The sequence below is a fragment of the Pan paniscus genome, chromosome 5 (genome assembly GCF_029289425.2).
Source record: "Pan paniscus chromosome 5, NHGRI_mPanPan1-v2.0_pri, whole genome shotgun sequence".
Taxonomy (NCBI): Eukaryota; Metazoa; Chordata; class Mammalia; order Primates; family Hominidae; genus Pan; species Pan paniscus.
Window position 1 is genome coordinate 178,796,083 of NC_073254.2, and position 18,071 is coordinate 178,814,153.

The following is an 18,071-nucleotide window of genomic DNA, read 5'->3' on the forward strand; positions in this document are numbered from 1 at the left end:
AAAAAATTAAAACCTAGAAAATGAAGAAAATCATAAAGAGCAATGTTAAAAATACAGCAGCTTCACCCAGAGAACAATTCTTGACATTTTAGTATATATTATTTCTGTTCTTTTGTGAGTGTATGTATCTATGCTTGTGGGTGCATATCTGTATGTGTGGATATATGTGTGTGTATACACACATATACATAGACTTTTTAAAAGTATTTAGGTTGAACCATAAGAAATTGGTATTTTTAGGCAAAAAATTATTGAGTAGAGGCAATTTCACATGAGTCAGGCTAATATATTTACATAATTGAAATCAAATTGTATGTACAGTTTTATCCTAATGTTTCTTCATGTAATAATTTATAAGGAACATTTTCAGTGTCCATAAATATCGTTGGCTATATGATTTCTGATGAGTGTATCTCACCCCGTCATAGGAATGTGTCATCATTTGTTTAACCAAATAACTATTGTTGGATAGTTAGGGGATTTCCAGTTTTCTGTTGCATTTTTGAAAGTTTATAATGTTATTAAAATGAGAATAATGCAAAGAATATCCTTGTAGATATCTCTTTGGCACATCTCTGAATATTTCTAGAAAGAGAACAAGATGAAGGTTAGGAATGTTGCCTCCTTTAGAAAGGGTGTGGAATTATCCTTAAAAATAAACCAACATGCAAACCAACAGATAACTTTATCAGTTTGGCAAAACAACATTGGTCATGCAAAATGGTTTTCTCATCGTTTTGATTTGAATTCATCTCATCACGAATAAGATTGAGTATCTTCCACTTTTCAACCTTCTGTAGATGTTCTTGGTATGTGAAGGCGATTAGTCCTTTTCAATCATGTTAGTTGCATGTTATCTTCCTAGTACATGGCCTTCTTTATAATTTTGTTTTTAACACAAAGAAGTTTTTTGTTTGCTTGTAGGCAAATCTCCTTTTCCTGTATAATTTCTTTTGCTTTTATGCTTCGAGACTTCTTCCTTATCCTGTGATAGGTTAAATATCCACATTAATTTTCTTCTAATTTTTACTTAACTTTTTTTTTTTTTTTCCCCTTGAGACAGAGTCTCACTCTGTCACCCAGGCTGGAGTACCATGGTGCAATCTTGGCTCACTGCAACCTCCACCGCCTGGGTTCAAGCGATTCTTCTGCCTCAGCCTCCCAAGTAGCTGGGATTATAGGCACATGTCACCATGCTCGGCTGATTTTTGTATTTTTAGTAGAGACGGGGTTTCATTATGTTGGCCAGCCTGGTCTTGAACTCCTGGCCTCAAGTGATTCGCCTGCCTTGGCCTCCCAAAGTGCTGGGATTATAGGCCTGAGCCACCATGTTAACTCTTTACAATCATCAGGAGGCCCTATCTAATTTTTTTTCCTCCCAATCCTTGATGTTCCTGGTACCATTTGTTACATAACCATTCCCTTTCCCATTGCGTTGTAACCCAGGGCCACTGATTGGCACAGCGTGGGGCACCACTCTCCTTGTGCCCAGCCCTGCGCTCCAGCGGGTGCTGTCTCATAGAGGGCACACGGTGCCCTCTCCTTCACCTGCAACTCTTGGCAATTTGGCCCTAGCCAGATTTTGAATGTTTGAGAGCAGGAGCTATGAGTAAAGGAATAAGTGAATAAATAAATTGAGCAGGGATCTGCTCATTTGGCCACAAAAAGTGCTGTTAGAGGGAGTAGTGTCCCTTGTCAGTGCCCAGCACTGAGTAGGCACCTTACAAATGTAGACTTCCTTCCCTTTTTGGCACGGGGAAACCTAAAGCTAAATGTAACATTCAGTTGCAGTAATTCCAGGAATCATTACACCCTCTGCACCCAGTTTCCTTTTTATTAGCTTTTACTCATTTCTCTTTTGATGATCTTATTGGATATGTGCAATTTAAGATAAAATGCCCCCCAGATTTCCTTGGAAGTAGACAAGCTATAAGAATCCAGTGAAGAATAATAAATTGTGGTAATATGTGTTGTGCTATTTTTTCAACTATTAAAACAATTTAAAAACAAGAAAAAATGAGCCTCAGTTCTTCATTTTGTAGAGCGATAGTACAAAAAATTTTAAATATTTTGATTTATTTTAAAATTTTTCTGATTATAGGCTGGCTTTTTCCCCTAAAATTTCATAACTTGATATTTAGTTTTGTGGTCTTAAAATAATTTCTTTGATGCCACCGTGGTGGTTCATCTGTAGTGCATTCGAATTATCAAAGCACCCAGACCTTCATAGGCTCTCTTGCCTTTAGGAAGCTCCCCAGGACAACCTGGCGTCATCACCTTCTGTGCCTCCATCCACGGGCATTTGGCAATCCGTGCAGAGGGTTTTTAATGTGGTTCCTGGACCCACGCTCCAGGATCAGCTGCAAACTGATTCAAATTCAACCTTCCTGGCCTCACACACACAGGTTCTAATTTGGTGGGGCCAGATGGGGTTCAAGAGTGAATGTTTGGCTAAGGGCTGTGGCTCATGCCTGTAATCCCAGCACTTTGGGAGGATGAGGTGGGAGGATCATTTGAGGCCAGGAGTTTGAGGCCAGCCTGGTCAACATGGTGAAACGCTGTCTCTAATAAAAATACAAAAATTAGCTGGACATGGTGACACACGCTTGTAATCCCAGCTGCTCGGGGGGTTGAGGCAGGAGAATCGCTTGAACCCGGGAGGCGGAGGTTGCAGTGAGCCAAGATCATGCCACTGCATCCAGCCTGGGCAGCAACTGAGACTCCATCTCAAAAGAAAAAATAAAAAAGTGACTGTTTAACAGTTCCCCAAGTAACTTTTTAATGTACTTTAAGTAAAGTAACAAAATTAGTAAACAATTATGATAGAACTTTTTTAGATCACTAATAACTAGAAAACAAGCTGAAAATTCATCCCTCCTCTTTTGTCATCTGCTAAGCGTATAGAAATGATGCCCTCTTCTGGCTCCTCCCTGTAAATGCACATCTTTTACTTTTTTTCTTTTTTTTAACAACCATGACATTCTGTTACTTGATGTACAAGCTTAAAAGCCAAACGATGACAATATTAATATTAAACTTTTTTTTTTCTTTTTTGAGACGGAGTCTCGCTCTGTCGCCCAGGCTGGAGTGCAGTGATGTGATCTCGGCTCTCTGCAAGCTCCGCCTCCCGGGTTCACGCCATTCTCCTGCCTCAGCCTCCTGAGTAGCTGGGACTACGGGCACCTGTCACCACGCCTGGCTAATTTTTTGTATTTTTAGTAGAGACGGGGTTTCACCGTGTTAGCCAGGATGGTCTCGATCTCCTGACCTCGTGATCCGCCCGCCTCGGCCTCCCAAAGTGCTGGGATTACAGGCGTGAGCCACCGCGCCCGGCCAATATTAAACTTTCTTAAGTTAAGAAATAGTTGTAATTTCTTAATGCCTGTAATTCCAGCACTTTGGGAGGCCGAGGCGGGCGGATCACGAGGTCAGGAGATCGAGACCATCCTGGCTAACACGGTGAAACCCCGTCTCTACTAAAAATACACAAAAATTAGCCGGGCGTGGTGGTGGGCGCCTGTAGTCCCAGCTACTTGGGAGGCTGAGGCAGGAGAACGGTGGGAACTTGGGAACTGGAGCTTGCAGTGAGCCCAGATTGTGTCACTGCACTCCAGCCTGGGCGACAGAGCGAGACTCTGTCTCAAAAAAAAAAAAGAAAAAAGAAAAAAAGAAAAAAAAATGGTTAAATGTAACAGATAAGCAGTCTACTCAGACTTTCACTGTATTTCTAATAGGGAAATAAAATAATTTAGAAAGGCTAAGGCTTAACATAGCCTTTGATAACGCTCTCAATGATTCATCATGTAACTAACCAGGTTAATTATTGTATCTTATAATTATGAAGGAAAATGACCTTTATCCCTCCCTCCCAGCAGTAAACGTGATTGAGTTCTTCAAGTGACTTTTCCAAGTTGTATTCTTCTGCCTGGGCAGTTTAGACATGATCTGTCCCATCACAGGGTTATGAGGACGGCATCAGATTGGCTGTGTGGGCTTGAAACACTCAGGCTCATGAGTTAAAAGAAGCAGGTGCCAGGCCGGGCGCGGTGGCTCACGCCTGTAATCCCAGCACTTTGGGAGGCCAAGGAGGGCGGATCACGAGATCAGGAGATGGAGACCATCTTGGCTAACGTGGTGAAATCCCGTCTCTACTAAAAAAAAAAAAAAAAAAAAATACAAAAAATGAGACGGGCGTGGTGGTGGGCGCCTGTGGTCCCAGCCACTCGGCAGGCTGAGGCAGGAGAATGGCATGAACCTGGGAGGTGGAGGTTGCAGTAAGCCGAGATCGTGCCACTGCACTCCAGCCTGGGCGACAGAGCGAGACTCCGTCTCAAAAAAAAGAAAAAAAAAGAAGCAGGTGCCAGTCAATACGTAGCTGACTCTATCCCAGTGCCCTGCCTGCCTCTCCTCTCCGTTGGTTTGCTCAGTAAACACCCCTCATCCCTGCAATTCATCAAATGGATTCCACAAGGATGATTCTGTAAAGCTTTCTTTGAATTACAAATGGAGTCCGTAGTTTATGTGTGCTTATACTCCTAAGAGGATGTCTTTATGAAGTCATGTTTATTTCCCAGATAAAAATTTTAAAAATTTTACATAGACTTTTGTTTTATTTTTTTGAGACAGCGTCTCATTTTGTCACCTAACCTGGAGCACAGTGGCGGGATCTTGGCTCACTGCAGCCTCAAGTTCTTTGGCTCAAGAAATTCTCCCACTTCAGCCCCCCAAGTAGCTGGGATCACAGGCATGCACCACTACACCTGGCTAATTTGTTTTGTTTTGTTCTGCTGACATGGAGTCTCACTCTGTCACCCAGGCTGGAGTGCAGTGGTGCGATCTTGGCTCACTGCAACCTCTGCCTCCCTTCAAGCGATTCTCCTATCTCAGCCTCCTGAGTAGTGGAGATTACAGGTGCATGCCACTACACCCAGCTGACTTTTGCATTTTTAGTAGAGATGGGGTTTCACTATGTTGGCCAAGCTGGTGTCAAACTCCTGACCTCAAATGATCCACCTGCCTCGGCTTCCAAAAGTGCTGGGATTACAGGTGTGCCACTGAATCCAGCCTTTCTTTCTTTTCGTTTTCTTTCTTTCTTTCTTTTTGGTAGAGACAGGGTTTTGCCGTGTTGCCCAGGCTGGTCTCGAACTCCTGAGCTCAAGTGATCCACCTGCGCCGGCCTCCAAAAGTGCTGGGATTACAGATGTGCCACTGCATCCAGCCTTTCTTTTTCTTTTTTTCTTTTTTTTTTTTGTAGATACAGGGTTTTGCCATGTTGCCCAGGCTGGTCTCGAACTCCTGAGTTCAAGTGATCCACCTGCCTTGGCCTCCCAAATTGCTAAGACTGTAGGCGTAAGCCACTGTGCCTGGCCTGCTTTTATTTTAAAGGAAAGGTGGATCCTATTCTTGAATATTTTGTTACTACTCTCCTTAAGAGGAAAGATAAACACATCACCACTAAAAGAAGTGTGTGTCTTGGTAGTGTTTTCCCAGCAGATTGGATTGCTTGTTGTGTCTCAGAGATTTTTAGACAGGTCCATTTAAACTAAGTAGAGCCAAGACTATCAAATCAGATTTTATGATTAATGTAATAAGACCTTGCCCTTCAAAATTTTTTGCTTTCTCCCTGTGTTTCTAGATAATAATCTTCCTGAGACAGGCTCTTGATTTTATTCTTTTTTTTTTTTTCTTTTTTTGAGATGAAGTTTCTCTCTGTCACCCAGGCTGGAGTGCAGTGGAGTGATATTGGCTCGCTACAACCTCCGCCTCCTAGGATCAAGCAATCCTCCCTCTCAGCCTCCCAAGTAACTGGGACCACAGGTGCACGCCACCACGCCTGGTTAGTTTTTCTATTTTTAGTAGAGATGGGGTTTTGCCATATTGCCCAGGCTGGTCCTGAACTCCTGGGCTCAAGTGATCTGCCCACCTCGGCCTCCCAAAATGCTGGGGTTACAGGCATGAGCCACTGCACCTGGCTGATTTTATTCATTTTTTATTTCATGATGCCTTTGGCTTTGCACATAGTAGCAACACAAAAATTGAATTGATTAGAAGGTCCAAGTCACTTTGAATACATGAATTTAACCTAGACATTTTTTGTATCTCAAGTATCTTAACTGGATGGCTGGAGTTTCTCCGATGCTTTCTGAGCACCTGCGTTCCTTCCAGGACTGCTTCTTTGTCTGTATGTCTCCTGATGTCTTCTGAGCCCTGTCCATCACTCCTTGATAATGAGGTCACTTTAGGCAGCCTACTTCTTGGTCCTGAATTGTCACGACTACTCCACTACTTACATGCTTCATTGGGTTTTGATTCACTGTTTTTGGAATGGAGGAAGAACCATGATTAGGTGGGCTGGTTATCAGGTTCGTCAATATTTTATTTTACTAAATACTCCCTGCTCTTTTGGGAGTTGGCAAACAACAGCCTGCAAGCCAAATCTGGCCCATCACCCTGCTTTTGTAAATAAAGTTTTATTGGAACAAGGCCATGTTCACTCATTCTCATATCCATGGCTGCTTTTGCAACAGGTTGAATAGTTGCAACAGAGACCTTATGGCCGGCAAAGCCTGAAATTTTCTACCAAAAAATTTACAGAAAAAGTTTGCTGACCTCTACTCTAGAAGATCAGTTGATAAAATACAACAACGTTTTCATGCCCATCATTATTTTTCCTATTTCAATGAATAGCATGGAAACCAAGGTGAAGTAATTGAACTGAAGGGATTTCTGAATGAAGGATTCATGTGTTCATATGTTTAGACAAAATTACTCATTAGACTAGTTTTTAGGGAGTAATTTGCTGCTGTTAAACTACCTCTTCATATGAATAATTTTTTAAAAGAGCAGACACATATATACTTAAATAGGAAATAATTTTGAATTTAATAACTTCATGTTCATTTTTAAAATTGTGGCAAAATATGCACAATATAAAATTTGCCATTTTAGCCACTTTTAAGCATTAAGTTCATTGGCATTAAGTATATTTGCATTGTTGTGCAAACATCACCACCATCTGTTTCTAGAGCTTTTTCATTCTGCTATATTGAAACCCTGTACCCATTAAACAATAACTCTCCATCCTCCCCTTCCCCCACTGTCCTACATTCTGTCTGTATGAATTTGACTACTCTAGGTACCACATATAAGTGGAATCATAATGTATTTGTTCTTTTGTATCTGGCTTATTTCACTTAGCAAAATGTCCTCAGGGTTCATTCATGTTGTAGAGCATGTATCAGAATTTCATTCCTTTTTGTGGATGAATAGTATTCTGTGTCATGGATATACCATGCTTTGTTTATCCATTCATCCGCTGATGGACATTTGGGTTGTTTCCACCTCTTGACCATTGTGAATAATGCTGCCGGGAACATTGGTGTACAAATATTTATTAGAGTTCCTGCTTTAAATCCTTTTGTGTTTATACTCAGAAGTGGCATTACTGGATCAAATGGTAATTCTATGTTTAATTTATTGAGGAACTGCCATGGAATTTTCAGCATCTGCTGCCCTATTTTATTATACTTCCCCACTAGCAATGCACAAGGGTTCCAATTTTTTCACAACCACACTAACACTTATTTTATTAACACTTTTTTTTTGAGATGAAGTCTCACTCTGTTGCCAGGCTGGAGTACAGTGGTGCTATCTCGGCTGACTGCAATTTCTGCCTCCAGGGTTCAAGCGATTCCCGTGTCTCAGCCTCCTGAGTAGCTGGGACTACAGGTGCATGCCACCACACCTGACTAATTTTTTTTTTTTTTTTTGTATTTTAGTAGAGACGGGGTTTCACCATGTTGGCCAGTACAGTCTCCATCTCCTGACCTCGTGATCTGCCTGCCTCGGCCTCCCAAAGTGCTGGGATTACAGGTGTGAGCCACTGCACCTGGCCAACACTTATTTTTATAACACTTATTTTATATTTTCTTTTTTTTTTTTTTTTTTGAGACGGAGTCTCGCTCTGTCGCCCAGGCTGGAGTGCAGTGGAGCGATCTTGGCTCACTGCAAGCTCCGCCTCCCGGGTTCACGCCATTCTCCTGCCTCAGCCTCCTGAGTAGCTGGGACTACAGGTGCCCGCCACCATGGCCGGCTAATTTTTTGTACTTTTAGCAGAGACGGGGTTTCACTGTGTTAGCCAGGATGGTCTTGATCTCCTGACCTCGTGATCCACCCTCCTCGGCCTCCCAAAGTGCTGGGATTACAGGCATGAGCCACCGCACCTGGCCTGTTGTTGTATTTATAACCACCACCTCTTATATGGCAAGCCCTCTTCTGGGTACCAGGAACAGCGAGATGCAGAAGATGAGGCCATGTCCTCAAAAAGGGGAGAGACAGATGCATATTGATTACAGTGGAGTCAGAGGAGTTTTAGTGCAGGCGTGCACAGTAACCACAATGGGGCCAGCCTGGTGAGGACAGTCATGGAATCCCTATGAATGAACTCTTAGAAGGGTCATGGAGGAGGTGAGCTGGGGTGTAGATGAAGGAGTGTGAGCTGGGGTGTAGATGAAGGAGTGTGAGCTGGGGTGTAGATGAAGGAGTGTGAACTGGGGTGTAGATGAAGGACTGTCTGGGGGGAGGAGCCATGGGGAGAGGGTCATGGAGGAGTGTGAGCTGGGGTGTAGATGAAGGCTGTCTAGGGGGGAGGAGCCATGGGAAGAGGGTCATGGAGGAGTGTGAGCTGGGGTGTAGATGAAGGCTGTCTAGGGGGGAGGAGCCGTGGGGAGAGGGTCATGGAGGAGTGTGAGCTGGGGTGTAGATGAAGGCTGTCTAGGGGGGAGGAGCCGTGGGAAGAGGGTCATGGAGGAGTGTGAGCTGGGGTGTAGATGAAGGCTGTCTAGGGGGGAGGAGCCGTGGGAAGAGGGTCATGGAGGAGTGTGAGCTGGGGTGTAGATGAAGGACTGTCTGGGGGGAGGAGCCATGGGGAGAGGGTCATGGAGGAGTGTGAGCTGGGGTGTAGATGAAGGCTGTCTAGGGGGGAGGAGCCATGGGAAGAGGGTCATGGAGGAGTGTGAGCTGGGGTGTAGATGAAGGGCTGTCTAGGGGGGAGGAGCCGTGGGAAGAGGGTCATGGAGGAGTGTGAGCTGGGGTGTAGATGAAGGAGGTGAGCTGGGGTGTAGATGAAGGAGGTGAGCTGGGGTGTAGATGAAGGAGTGTGAGCTGGGGTGTAGATGTGAAGGCTGTCTAGTGGGGAGGAGCCGTGGGAAGAGGGTCATGGAGGAGTGTGAGCTGGGGTGTAGATGAAGGCTGTCTAGGGGGGAGGAGCCGTGGGGAGAGGGTCATGGAGGAGTGTGAGCTGGGTTGTAGATGAAGGCTGTCTGGGGGGAGGAGCCGTGGGGAGAGGGTCATGGAGGAGTGTGAGCTGGGGTGTAGATGAAGGACTGTCTGGGGGGAGGAGCCATGGGGAGAGGGTCATGGAGGAGTGTGAGCTGGGGTGTAGATGAAGGAGGTGAGCTGGGGTGTAGATGAAGGAGTGTGAGCTGGGGTGTAGATGAAGGACTGTCTGGGGGGAGGAGCCATGGGGAGAGGGTCATGGAGGAGTGTGAGCTGGGGTGTAGATGAAGGGCTGTCTGGGGGGAGGAGCCGTGGGAAGAGGGTCATGGAGGAGTGTGAGCTGGGGTGTAGATGAAGGGCTGTCTGGGGGGAGGAGCCATGGGGAGAGGGTCATGAAGGAGTGTGAGCTGGGGTGTAGATGAAGAGCTGTTCTGGGGGGGAGGAGGCGTGGGGAGAGGCACAAGGCCTGGAGTGGGCACAGGCAGCTGGGAGGCTCTGTTTGACTGGGGCTGAGCGAAGGGGATGGGGGTGGCAGAAGGGGACAGTGGAGAGGCAGGTAGTCACTCAAGCACCCGCGGCCTCTGGATTTGCCTCCTGGGGCTGCAGTAACAGAGTGCCACAACCTGGGGATCCTCCAACAACAGAAATGTATCATCTCCCAGTTCTGGAGGCTGGGAGGCCGAAATTGAGGTGTCAGTGGGGCCATGCTTCCTCTGCTGGTGCTAGGGTAGAACGCTGCCTCCCTCTTCCTGCTTCTGGTGGATCTCAGCAATTACCCCAGTCTCTGCCCTGATGGTCACGGGGCTGTCTCCACATTGTCTCCCCTCTGTGCACATCTGCCTGTGTGTCTAGATTCCCCCTTCCCCTCTTGTTTTTGAGACAGGGTTTTACTCTGTCACTCAGGCTGGAGTGCAGTGCTGCGATTATAGCTCACTGTAGCCTGTCACTCCTGGGCTCAAGCTATCCTCCCACCTCAGCCTCCTGAGTAGCTGGATGGGAGGATCACTGCAGGCACATGCCACCATGCCCAGCTCATTTAAAAATTTTTTTGTAGAAAAAAAATTAGCTGGGTGTGGTAACTCACGCCTGTAATCCCAGCTACTTGGGAGGCTGAGGCAGGAGAATCGCTTGAACCCGGGAGGCGGAGGTTGCAGTGAACCAAGATGGCGCTATTGTACTCCAGCCTGGGCAACAAGAGTGAGACTCTGTCTCAAAAAAAAAAAAAAAAAAAAAAAAAAATTTTTTTTTTTTTTTTGTAGGACATATTCTCACTAAGTTACCCAGGCTGGTCTCAAACTCCTGGCCTCAAGTGGTCCCTTCTGCCTCCTGGAGGAGGCTGAGGTGGGAGGATCACTTGAGCCCTGGAGTGAGAGGCTACAGTGAGCTATGATCACAGCACTGCACTCCAGCCTGAGTGACAGAGTAAAACCCCGTCTCAAAAACAAGAGAGGGGAAAAAGAAGTTACTCAGCTTTCTGGGACATGGTTGTTGGTTTCCAGGTGGTCGTTTCCCCCCCCCCGGCTTTGTATTAGGAAAATGTTCGAATAGAAGCAGAGTGGTGACCCCGTGTCTGTACAGCCCTCGGCTATCCCCATTTTGGTCTTGTCCCCACCCCCTCCCCACCCTAAGTTATATTTGTACACTTTCTGACTTCCTGCAGGCTTTTTAGGCAAGTTGTGGTACAAAATCCGCTTTGTCACTTGTAGACGTTGTGACTTTGGGCCCATGACACCTTATCCCTGAGCCTTGCTTTTCATTTATAAAATTGGGGGCCTGGCACAGTGGCTCACGCCTGTAATCCCAGCACCTTGGGAGGCCGAGGCGGGCGAATCACAAGGTCAGGATATCGAGACCGTCCTGGCTAATACGGTGAAACCCCATCTCTACTAAAAATACAAAAAATTAGCCAGGTGTGGTGGCAGGCGCCTGTAGTTCCAGCTACTCGGGAGGCCGAGGCAGGAGAATCACTCGAACCCGGGAGGCGGAGGTTGCAGTGAGCCAAGATCGTGCCACTGCACTCCAGCCTGGGCGACAGAGCGAGACTCTGTCTTAAAAAAAAAAAAAATTGGGATGACACCTGGCAACCACCCGAGCAGCAAATGTGTGCAAAATGCTCCGCGCCGTGCCTGGCAGACACGGCTGCCAACCAGCCGTGTGCCTGAGACAAGCCCTGGCAGCCTCAGACCTGGGCCCTGGCCCGCAGCTGTTCCTGTCTCTGGCAAAGACGGGTATCCCTGCTAAAGTCACTCGCCAGCCAGACCGGGCAGGGTGGTGGGGGCCCTTGGTCCAAAACACCTGCCTCTCGAGGGATGCCTGTCTGTGAGCATCTCACAGCTCCTTGCGCGAATACTGACATGTTAACAAGAGGTCAAAATTCAGGGCTCTTTAAGGAAGCTTCTAGGAAGAAACAACTGAGGAATCAAAGAGAAGAAGTGAAATGATAGTCAACAGTGGGCTGGTAAAAGCCACACAGGGCAGTGCTGCTCCAACTTCCTTGAGTTCTCAAATCTGCCCGGATCTTGCTCCAATGGGATTGGGGCTCTGCAGGCTGGAGGCTGCCTGGGGCTCTGTGTCTCTAGCAACCCCTGCCCTGCTGAGAGCAACAGCCCACAACTGGGGCAGTGAGGCAGGGGGCAGACTGGGACCTGCGGGTCCCCCTGCATGCTTTCATATGTCCTGTGAACTAAGAGTGGGTTTTATATTATTATTATTATTATTATTATTATTATTTTGAGATGGAGTCTCGTTCTGTCTCCCAGGCTGGAGTGCAGTGGTGTAATCTGGGCTCACTGCAACCTTTGCCTCTTGAGTTCAGCCTCCCGAGTAGCTGCGATTACAAGCGTGTAACCTCATGCCTGGCTAGGCTAATCTTTGTATTTTTAGTAGAGACGAGGTTTCATCATGTTGGCCAGGCTAGTCTCGAACTTCTGGCCTCAAGTGATCCGCCTGCCTCAGCCTCCCAAAGTGCTGGGATTACAGATGTGAGTCACCACACCTGGCTGGGTTTTACATTTTTAAATGGTTAAAAAAAAAACAAAAGAATAATCTTTGTGACACATTCAAATTTCAGTGCCCATGAAGTTTCGTGGGAACGGGCATGCCTGCCCTTTATTACTATCTGTGGCTGCTGTCATAGGGCGGAATTGAGCAGCTGTGACGGGCCCCTCCCCAGGGCCAGCAGAGTGCAACGTTCCCTCTCCAGCCTTAACCCAGGCCCCGCCTGTGCCCCGCGTCGCTGCAGCCGGCAGGGGGCAGCAGAAAGCCACGTGCACGCCCGGTCCGTGCAGGAGCTGCAGCAGGGACGCGGGGGATTTGCGACCTGGGCCGAAGCGGAGGTTTCCTAGCTGGGGTCTGAGATGTGGACCTGGGGCAGAACTGCCCGTGGGGGATAGCACGAGGAGACGAGGTGGGGGTGACAGTAATCGTGCAGGCAGGGCCGGCCTCACCGGGTAGGCAGGGCAATAAGGGACAATTGGTTTGCTGGAGTGAAAGGGCAAGGCCTGCAGGCAGAGGGGTGACCCCGAAGGGTGGGGCACCCCGGAAGCAACGTGGGCCTGGACTTCAGACCACGCCATAGGGAGTCACTGAAGGGTTCCAGGTGGTAGTGTGATAGCCTCAGATTCTCTAAGAGGGATGTGGCTTTTTGGTGACTGTGCCTCAGGATACTGTTGCCACAACCAGGGACAGAGTGACAGTGAGGGCTGTAAGGCCACATAGGGCAGGAGGGACCCGGGGCAGGGTGACAGTGAGGGCTGTAAGGTCATGAAGGGCAGGAGGGACCCGGGGCAGGGTGACAGTGAGGGCTGTAAGGCCACGAAGGGCAGGAGGGACCTGGGGACAGGGTGACAGTGAGGGCTGTAAGGCCACATAGGGCAGGAGGGACCCGGGGCAGGGTAACACTGAGGGCCGTAAGGTCACATAGGGCAGGAGGGACCTGGGGACAGGCTGACAGGGCTGTAAGGCCACGTAGGACAGGAGGAACCCGGGGCAGGGTAACACTGAGGGCTGTAAGGTCACATAGAGCAGGAGGGACCTGGGGACAGGGTGACAGTGAGGGCTGTAAGGTCACATAGGGCAGGAGGGACCTGGGGACAGGGTGACAGGGCTGTAAGGCCACGAAGGACAGGAGGGACCTGGGGACAGGCTGACAGGGCTGTAAAGCCACGTAGGACAGGAAGAACCCGGGGCAGGGTAACACTGAGGGCTGTAAGGTCACATAGAGCAGTGGGGGGGACCTCGGGGCAGGGTAACAGGTGAGATCTGGAAGGTCATGTAGAGCAGGAGGGACTCGGGCAGGGTGACAGTGAGGGCTGTAAGGTCACGTAGACCTGGGGACAGGGTGACAGTGAGGGCTGTAAGGTCACATAGACCTGGGGACAGGGTGACAGTGAGGGCTGTAAGGTCACATAGACCTGGGGACAGGGTGATAGGTGAGGGCTGTAAGGCCACGTAGGGCATGGGGGACCCAGGAACAGGGTGACAGTGATGGCTCTAAGGCCACATGGGGCAGGGGGATCCAGAGACAGGAGCACCCTGTGGTACATCGCCGCCCGCAGACTGCTGTGCGCTAGCTGTCTCCCAGGTCTGTGCTCGCCCCAGGATGGGCAGGATGAGCAGCGTGGCTGTTTTTCTCTTGCTTCCGTGGCCAGCACACTGCAGTCAGGCTGTTTTTTGCTTGGACCTGGATGTTTTCTCTCGGGGCTCCTGCAGGTGCCAGCTTTGGTCCCTGACCAGCTGGTCCTACTAGTTGAGTGCTCGGGCTTCAGGCAAGACTGTGTTGTACCTTTTCATTCTGTCTTAGGGAAGTATTTCTTAATGGGGAGGGGAAGGGTCACAGGTGCCTTATAGAATCCTGTGAAAGCCAGATGTCCCCCAGATGAACCCCAGAAAATGCACACAGGCAGGTGGACTCGGAACTTTAGCCATGATTTCAAAGACTCCTGCACTGGCTATGGCCAGCCTGGCTAAGGACCCTGACCTAGGGGCTGCCTTCTTCCTTTGAGGCTTGGGGCTCGGTGTTGAGAGCTTAACATCACATGCTATTTGCCCTCCCAAAGGCCAGCCCATCTGATTTTCTTACTGTCCGTGTCCTTCAGTGGGTCTTATGGAAGTGATGTTTCCATATGTAAATGTTTTTTTTGGAATGGCTGAAATCCCCCAAGCTTCGGCACAGGAGCTAGACTGCCTCCCAGGGTGGCAGGCCCGGTGTTCTGGTCTGTGTATTGGGCAGAGTGGAGCCCTCTGGGAACCTCCCTTAGCAGGAGAATGCTGCTTCCTTCCCAGCCCCCTGCTGGGCGAGGACTGGTCTCTTCCTATGCATTTGGCCAGGGAACACTGTGTTCACAGAACTGGGAACATGCTGAGTTTTATTTCTGGCGTCTTAACACATCATAAAAACCTCTTTTCTTGAAACAAAAAGAGTACTATATCAGATGCAGTCTTATTTAGGAAATTATTAGCCTCTGTAACTAGAAATAAGTAGATTACAGTTTTTAAAAGATTAATTTAATCTTCATCACAAGGCAAACTTACGGGAATAGATTCATTCCATTATGAAATGTTTCCAAAGGACGAATGGAAGATTTAGAAAATCTAATCCAATATCAACTTTTAATAAAAGTAGTCATTCCCAACAATTACGGTTTCATAATGTGTGTGTATGTTTAAATGACTTTAGGAGAGTATAATTTCCATAACATAAAATGTATCTTTTCAGTCTACAATGCAATGATTTTGAGTAAATTTACAAAGTTGTACAACCATCTCTACACTCTAATTTTGGAACATTTCTATCACCTCAAAATGATCTCTTACTTTTTAATCACAAGAAATGATACTAGAGAAAATAATTTTAATCTACTATTTCCTGTATTTACATCAGCTAAGTGCTATTCTTAATAATAAACGCCCTCTATGGATATCTCTCGCAGGCAAACATGAGACAGTTGGAGGGCAGCTCTTGCAATCTTATCAGAAGCTGAGGTGAGTGTTACAAAGGACAGACCGTCCCCGGCCCTCCGGGGCAGGAGCGCAGAGGACACTCTGCAAGAACTTATAGGTCTCTTGACTTTCACATGTCACTGCTTTGGAATGTGACTCTTTTTTTTTTTTCTTTTAAAGATAAAGTTCCTGAAAAAGATTAAAGCAGAGATGTTTCCAGATTCTCATGAGAAACCTTCTAGCTAGCATAGTATTTTCTCACTAGACATTCAGCTCTACTTCTTAAATTCTCCTGAAGTGTTATAAGGAAACTAAATATTATGTTTAATTGCACTTAAGTGAAATTCTAAAGCAAGCATGTGCTTTGATTAATCATGCCTATCTCTAACACCCTACCCAGCGCCTGGCACGTTAGAGATACTGGTGAAATAAACATTGATAGAATTGAATAATGGCCTGAGAGATGTGAACTTCTTTGCACAAAATTCTAAAAACTGAGCAGTCATGAAGCTGGCCATAATTCACACACCTGATTACACTCAATTTATGAAAGTGTTTCTGAAAGCTCCCCACCAGCTGCTATTTTGTTTGGCCCATGGTGAAATTTTCCAGTATCGAGACTTTTTCATTTTTTTCCTCCCCTATTCTTTCCCATTTCTTTTAGCACAAGCTTCCAGTTTGCTTCGTGGTTGATTCTCACATCCACAACATTTTTGGCACTTCTGCTGGTGTGGTTTGTGCTAAGAGGACACGGGAGCGCAGATGGGAACCAGGGGTTTCCCCGCAGCCAGGTGGCAGGTCCAGGCCGGAGCACCCAGGCTGTTTCAGAACACATGACTGAGCGGGGCGGAGTACCCAGACTTTAGGCAGCATCGCCCTCATATAGATACCAGGAAATCATGCCCCTCGTAGAGCAGCAGGTCCAAGCAGGGCTGCTGGCTATTTTTCCAAAAAGTGAGGCAGTTTAAAAAAAGGCGGAGAACTAGAATTATAGAATAATGGCAGATTTTGTGTATTTGTAAAACTAATGGCTTGCATGGTTCACAACCCATTTCTTATGCCTGTGTTTTCCTTGGCAGCAAAATTTCTGTGGTTCCTCCTACTCCACCTCCTGTCAGCGAGAGCCAGTGCAGCCGCAGTCCTGGCAGGGTAACGTATCCATTCTGGGCACTTCTCTAGTAGGGGTCAGGGAATAGAAGGAGAGGAAGCAGGGGAGCTTTCGAGGCTGAGGCTGGGCACGGAACCTCCCAGCAAAGGGATCTGACTGTGCCTGGAGCGGGTCACAAAGCGGGGCGGGGAGCGAGGGCCCTCGGGCTGGGCAGAGCTTCTCTCCTCGTTCTGGTCGCGGGACCCTCTGTGTCATCAGCGACCCTTTCTGCCTGCACCCGAGGTCTCTTTACTCTTGGCATGGCATCGGCCCCCTTCCCCAACTCTGCTGTGTGCTGGGCGTGTGTGTAGAGTCTCTGGGGTCTAAGGGGAAATAAGATTGGTTAACGTGTGTGCGAGAGTGGGAGTGTCTCTTTTGAGTGTTTGCAGGCTCTGATGTACAGTGGACCAGCACTATTTCTGTCCAGAGAAATTAGCTGTGCAATCTTGGGGCAGTTACCTGGGTTTCCCACCTGAGAGGTGGAAATAATTATACAGGTGCTGCTTGACTTATGATGAGGTTATATCCCAATACGCCCATAGTAAATTGAAAATACTGTAAGTCAAAAATATATTTAGCTAGGCGCGGTGGCTCACGCCAGCACTTTGGGAGGCCGAGGTGGGTCACTTGAGGATAGGAATTCGAGACCAGACTGGCCAACATGGTGAAACCCTGTCTCTACTAAAAATACAAAAATTAGCTGGGCATGGTGGCAGGCACCTGTAGTCCCAGCTACTCTGGAGGCTGAGGCAGGAGAATTGCTTGAGCCTTAGAGGTGGAGGTTGCAGTGAGCCAAGTGCCACTGCCCTCCAGCCTGGGCAACAGAGCAAGACTCCATCTCAAAAAAAATAAATTGTATTTAATACACACCTAACCTACCAAACATCATAGCATAGCCTAGCCTGCCTTAAATGTGCTCCGAACACTTGCGTTAGCCTACAGTTGGGCAGAATCATTTAATACAGAGCCTATTTTATAATAATAAAAATGTTATTAATAATACAAAATAGAAAAGATCAAAATGCAAAGTACGGTTTCTACTGAATATATATTGCTTTCACACCATCATCAAGTCAGAAAATTGTAAGTCAAACCATCGTAAGTCAGGGAGCGTCTATATTTGTATATATCGTCTATATTTGTATGGCTGTTGTGAGAAATTAACAAAATAATGTGTGTGTTGGTACTTGGAAAACTGTAAAGTGCCATGAAATGTCTTGGTTATCTTCATTATTCTATAAATTAAAGGGGGTAGGTATATATGGGAGAATATGGGAGCTGATCATAATCCCAGGAGACATAGTCCTGAGTGCTATCATCCTGAATGCTGGAATCCTGAAAGATCAAAATCCCAAAAATATAATTCTAGAAAATCTAAAAATGATTTTGAAGAAATTTATTTAAAAATTTTAAAGGGGATTTGAGAAACATGTAAAAACATGACAACAGCCTGGGCAACATAGCAAGACCCTATCTCTACAAAAAATAAAAAAATTAGCTGGATGTGGTAGCACATGCCTGTAGGCTCAGCTACTCAGGAGGCTGAGGGAAGAGGATCCCTTGAGCCCAGGAGGCCAAGGCTGCAGTGAGCCATGATTGCGCCAGTGCATTCCAGCCTGGGCAACAGAGCGCGACTGTCTCTAAACAAACAAACTAAAAACAAAAACCATGACAGAACACTTCACTGGCCACTTTACACAATAAATAG

At 47.1% G+C, this 18,071-nt stretch overlaps 1 protein-coding gene across 9 annotated transcripts in view; it reads left to right on the top strand.

Moving 5' to 3' along the window:
• The window catches only part of SYTL3 (synaptotagmin like 3), a 117,193-nt gene that overhangs the window by 44,486 nt on the left and 54,636 nt on the right, over nt 1–18,071 (top strand). For all 9 annotated transcript variants that reach the window (XM_034963163.3, XM_063605052.1, XM_055114282.2 and 6 more), the window contains 2 exons: nt 15,207–15,258; nt 16,296–16,365. In XM_034963163.3, coding sequence (XP_034819054.1) covers nt 15,207–15,258; nt 16,296–16,365 — 122 coding nt within the window. The remainder of the gene's footprint in view (nt 1–15,206; nt 15,259–16,295; nt 16,366–18,071) is intronic.